This window comes from Amblyomma maculatum, chromosome 7 (genome assembly GCF_055883805.1).
Source record: "Amblyomma maculatum isolate TAMU_Amacu chromosome 7, ASM5588380v1, whole genome shotgun sequence".
Lineage (NCBI taxonomy): Eukaryota > Metazoa > Arthropoda > Arachnida > Ixodida > Ixodidae > Amblyomma > Amblyomma maculatum.
Window position 1 is genome coordinate 126,050,321 of NC_139350.1, and position 5,867 is coordinate 126,056,187.

Sequence of the window (5,867 nt, forward strand, 5' to 3'; positions counted from 1 at the left end):
TTGCTATGTGTTATGTTTTGCCGGCTTTTAAAGTTCCGGAGCGAGTCGGGCTATGAGAGATGTCGTATTGGAGGCCTTCGTATTCATTTTGACCTTATATCTCTTAACTTACACTGAAGGAGTGCAGCACACGGGTGCCTTTTTGCGATTCGCCTCCACCGAAGCGCCACCACCGTGGCTGCGTTCCAGTTAGGGTGGTCCCGCATGGTAGCCGAGCGCCTAACCACTGGGCCACCATAGCGAGTAATGCTTTACCTAAAACGTGCGCCGGAGCAAAACGTTTACTTCAGGAGGAAAGGGCACAGTGTAGCAAGGGCCCACCGCACATCTGAAGGGAGGGCTTTATAAGCTTATCTATAGTTTCAATGATGTTCCTGGGCTCCAGAAGTTTTTACGAGCAAGAGCTGCGAGCTGTAGGTGCTATAGCTTCGCGACATGTACAGTTAGACAGACATCCCAATTTATGACTTAAATCGGGACTTGGCTGTTTTATCTGGTCCTGTTCCCTTTTTTTCAATCACATTATATTTTTATTTTTGTAGTTGTAATTTTGCAAATTTCTACTACAAAACTGCGTCAGCACGTTTATCACACTCTTTCACGGGAGTTTTGAAGTTACACTTATTTTTCTCAACTTGTCAGGTGATGCCGGCTACTACGACGAAGACGGGCGCCTCCACTTCGTTCAGCGCTTCAAGGAGATGATCAAGTGCATGGACAACCAGGTGGTGCCGGCTGAGCTCGAGGATATCCTGTTGCGGGAACACTCAGGCGAAATTGTCGACGTCTGTGTGGTTGGGATCGCGAGCCACAAGTACGGAGAGGCACCCGCCGCAGCCGTCGTGTTGCGCAACCAGCTATCTCAGCATGAACGCACCGACCTGTCCGCAAGAGTCAAGGCCACTGTCGCAGGTGAGTGGCACTGTGAAAGCCATTGGAGCATTTCGCCCCTAAAGTTCACAGTTTTGAGAGGTTTTCAGTTTTTTTTTTTCCAACACGGCATGCTTTCAGCAGCAATTCGCAGACTCACCACAACATCCACCTGGAATCGCGGTGAAGGTCAAGCCGAAAGTGACGATTTTCTTTTTGTGCAAAGTAGCCTAGAAAAATTCGCGGTTAGTTGAAAGCCTTTGAGACTTGATGCGAGGGCATTCTTTTACGGACAGTATCCGTTGTTCCTAACTAACGAGTGGTTTGTAGGGTTTAATGTCCCAAAGTGACTCGGGCAATGGCACGCCATAGGAAGGTAAATTTTGACCACCTGCGGTTTTTTTAATGTTCACTGAAATCGCACGGTACGCGGGCGCCTTTCTTATCGCGCCAACCGAAAAGCGTCCGATTCAATCCCGCACCTTTGGGTTCCGCAATCGAGCGCCCTAACGACACAGCCACTGCGGCGGCACTTAACGGGATGAAGTCATTGCTGCTGGTTACTAATCAAAATAATAGAGCTAGTATTATTGCCACTTAGCAGTGCTTATAAGTGGTGTTAATTAGGGTTCCTATTTCCAACAAAGCTTTGCAGCATTGTTATTTGTCGGCACTGTCAACCCTAATGTAGAGGTGGTAGCATAAAGCCTCCATGCTATCTCACTAATCTAACCACACCACTCTCTGATGGTGCAGACAATAGTAATAATAATAAAAAAAAAAACTCCTTGCAGCTGTAGATGCAGCGAATCCGGCTTCTCATAGAAAAATGCTGTGGTTTAAGTCTCCGCCCGACCACTTTTCTTCATTTTTTAATTTCTTTTTAATTTTTTTTTTTTTTTTTTTTTTTTTTTGCTGAGGGCGCACGACACTTTGTAACGGCAGTTGAATGACGCCCCGATCTCTGGCAGCAACACTGTGTAGATAAGTCAGGGTATTTTGTTGTCACGACGCCAGAGTGTTTAGCCGTAGCATCCTATTCTTTCCATACCTGGCCAATCGCTCCGGCACGGCCTTTTAAAGACTGTTATATACGAGACAGGGTTGCGCGCGCCACTTCGCGAGGTGCGCCAGAAAGTTTATTCACCGTGATGAAGCGCATTTGCGCAATATGGCGCTCGCATCGAAAGACTTCCCGCTTTACGCCTGCGCTTCATTGTGCGTGGCGATCTGCGCAAAAATCTGCGCTTGCCATTCTTCCAGTAGTTTACAATAAGTAACGAGGCACTGGGAGTTGTAGGGGAATATGTCTACCTATAGAACAGGCAGCAGCCGTATAGATCAGGATCATGAAAGGAAGAAAGTCGGAGAATCAGACTGCGATGGAACGCAGTCGGCAAGTACTCGCAGGTAATGACTAGCAGCTTACCAATATCCCTCAGGAGGAAAGTACATAACAGTTTTATCTTACTGCTACTCACCTATGGAGCAGAAACATGTAGGCAAAGGAAAGGGTTCCACTTAATTGAGGACACGCGCAGATAGCTATGAAACGGGAAAGAGTAGGTGTAACGTTAAGAGAGAAAGCGTTGAGAGGTGGTCATGGAACAAACTCGAGTTTATGGCATTCTAGTGGAAATCAAGAAGAAATGGGCAAATCATGTAATAGAAAAGGAGGATAACCACTGATAGTTAAGGTTGTCGAAATTGCATTCCAATGGAAGGAAAACGTAACAATGAGCGGCAGAAAGTTAGGTAGGCAAGTGAGGCTAAGGCGTCTGCAGGAGTCCAGTGGTGGCTGCTAGCACAGGACCAGAACGTAGAAAAGGCCTTTGCCCTGCAGTGCGTACAACCCGGTTGATGATGATCATGTTTCTTGTAACGCCGTGCGCGCCTCGTTGCGGGCGGAGAAGCGTCTCACTCATTAACGCGCAGCGCCGCTTCCAGCCGAGACCTCCCACCCAACCACTCGGGCTCTCTTAACGCTCGGTGAAAGAGGCGATACGGTAGCGCCGCGAAGCGCATCGAACCCGTTTTACTTGAACACACGGCGAAGCCGCAAGAAGCAGCGCCAGTACTGGAGGGGCCTTTTTTACTGGGGCACTGGGAAATAAGCCCTCAATTTCGATGCATATATCACGTTGGCCTGTTCTGAACGACTATTTTTATACTGTAGGCACTTTATAACCCTGCGCTCCGATCCTGTCTTCAGGAGTGCTGGAAAAGCATACTTTCTCCTTGCAGGGCGCGTATAGCCGCGACTGCTGCAATGGTGAAAGACAAACGCGCAAAATATTCTAGACAGCGGATGAATATACCAATATGCATTGCATTCGAAAGGTTGGTCCTACACACACCGCGATACCTCTGTCAGCTGAGCGGCCGGTCATACATCGAGGAACTGTCGGCAACACGAAATTATGAAACGGCTCTTTAATTTGTCAAGACGAGGCAACCTATCCACTGGAGGCTGATGCGGTGGCGTCATCATCGCTGCTTGAGGAGGTGACGCTTGTCTTTGCTTGGGGAATTAAGGAATTTGACAGTGTGTGCGGCATGCAAGCTCCTACCTACTCAAGCTGGGGGATGAAACAACGAAAACATTCATATTTACACACTGTAGAACCTATTGCTGACAGAGGTCCCGAAACTTAATCGTGCGTGCCACTGCCCCGTATACGAAGCCAGCTGAATTAGCCCCATAAGCATGAGGTACCACTAGCGACGTACTACACTAGTGGCCGCTATCTCGTCACAGTCGGACGCGCTGACGGAGCAGTTTGCTTCATCGGTGGCCTTGAACGCGGCGGTCGGCATCCTTTGCTCGGCGCCTAGGATCGTATGACCGGGCATGGATAATATAGGAGGCTACGGTTCAGAGAAAGTGCGCTCTAAGGGTATCGCGTAAAAAAAAAAAAAAAAAAAAATGCAAGAGCAGTACAATGGTCGCTTGTTAAATATTAGAGGCCTGAATTCATGGCGCTTCATGGGAAGCCTATAGGTCATCGCATTGATTACACACGGCTGGACTTTTAAGGTGCAAATGTTCAAGTAGAGACGCATGGCGCAATTACAAAAAGGAGAAGGGCATATGTTATTATGACCGTCGTTTATCTCCCATCATTCCTAGCGCAATAAGGTTGAAAACGTTGCATAAAAGCAATGAACTTCGATAATTTCTCATTTATCTTGTAGATGTACTTCGCACCTTGCCGTAGTGCCTACTTTAAATTATATTTCATATTTTGCCCCTAGAAGAATGCCCAGAACGTTGAAGTAGGAATCTGTGCAAAAGTAATAAATTAAAATAAATAAAACAATAAATAAAACCGGGAAAATAAATTTTATTGGACACATATATAAAAAACAGAGCTTTATTTAAAAATTACCTTACAATAAATAAATATAGCAAATTTGCTGGGTTTGCTTACTGGCGGTACCATTATATTTAGCCGCACTGAAATTGTGCTGTGGCTATACTCCAAGATTCCAATGAATTATACTTTAATCGAGCGATTTCCATTGGGCCCATTTTTTTCTTTGAATTCGTCTTGCTTGAAATTGTAGCTTAGTTCACAAGTGTTGCATGCATGGTCATCCAGAGGAGGGGCTCTCAAAATGTCGGCATCCTCGGTACTATGGCCCATATAGGAACTTGGATGAATAGCATATATTAACAAAACATTTTCAGCGCAAACTAAACCTCGTCGATGCATAAATCTGGTACACACAGAGTGGATGCAACTTAATGCTCAATGCAAGCTATAGGTATGACGTTTTGGGCAGGGCATTCAAGGAAATACAGGGGTTCGCGTGGTCATTATAGCTCATAATATTCTGCTTCTTTTGTTCCCAGAAAACTGCGCCGTGCACAAGCAGCTCTACGGTGGCGTCTTCTTCGTGGACTCGATTCCAAAGACTGAATCAGGAAAGAGTAACCGGACCGCTGTGCTTGAGAAGTGTGCAGCGTAGCGTCGCTCTCGGACCAAGATATAGCGTTGTTTGTTCCGCATCATGCGCTGTCTGACGACTGCAGACACCAGAAATAGTAGTTGGAAGAATAAATGTTGCCCATAATAGGCTTAACACATTTGCACTAAAATATAGGGAGAGGACAGCTAAAATCGCAGAGTGAGGAAGTGAAGCACTGCAAGGAGCAGTGGTGCGAGCCACTGTTATTAACAAACTTGCATGGTGATGACTGTTTCTTTGCGGTTCTGCGCAAAATCTGATGAAGAAAGCGAAATTTACATGACATGACTACATGTTGACTTGCTTATTAGTCTACCAGTCCATTGGCGAGGTTTCTAGAGAATGCTCTCATATCGTGTCTGACAAGGGCGTTTAACTGAGCCAGGATCTGAAGCAACAAATTTTACAATGAATTCGGAAAAGTGCCTTGCCAGCGACGGTACGTGTGTGTTGTGCTGTTAATAGCAGACTTTTTTGCCTTCGCAACAAGGCGTCATGTGATGTAGCGGGCGGGACTAATGCCACATGATTTAGGGGCAACAGGAATTTTCGCTCCCGTCAATGAGTGCTGCGGCTTGAAACCTCGCCGAGAGCTATTCGCCAAACGCATTTAAAGAAGCGTTTAGAACACGGTTTTTAAGGAATCTATAGGCCCCATCGTCGGTAATGCCGTGCTTTTCAGAAAAATAGAACTGCAAAATTATAGAAATTGGATTTTTTCATATCACTGCAGTCACTTCCAGAAGCACGTGCGTCGTGAATTACCGTTTAAATGTTGTGATGCTCTCCCCCCCCCCCCCCCCCCCCCCCCCCCTTCATCCTTATTTAGTGAAGAGGACGTTGGAGTGAAAGTCAACCTCAACCACTGTAGTAGTTCGTTCAAAGGATTTTTATGCCGAAATACTGGAAACTAGTATTTTTCACTACCACTAAACTTCGCCAACCAAGAGGGGCAGTCTCCAAGCTTCCCAGTGCTGCCAGACCGGTACATGGTTCAATATATATGGCCGCGACACCCTTGTAGA

At 46.3% G+C, this 5,867-nt stretch overlaps 1 protein-coding gene across 1 annotated transcript in view; it reads left to right on the forward strand.

Annotated features, from left to right (window-relative positions):
- LOC146184679 (uncharacterized) overlaps positions 1-5,641 on the forward strand; it is a 34,911-nt gene extending 29,270 nt beyond the window's left edge. Inside the window, exons 8-9 of the mRNA XM_084609453.1 lie at positions 643-912; positions 4,727-5,641. Coding sequence (XP_084465579.1) covers positions 643-912; positions 4,727-4,842 — 386 coding nt within the window. The 3' untranslated portion in view covers positions 4,843-5,641. The remainder of the gene's footprint in view (positions 1-642; positions 913-4,726) is intronic.
- The last annotated feature ends 226 nt before the right edge of the window (positions 5,642-5,867 follow it).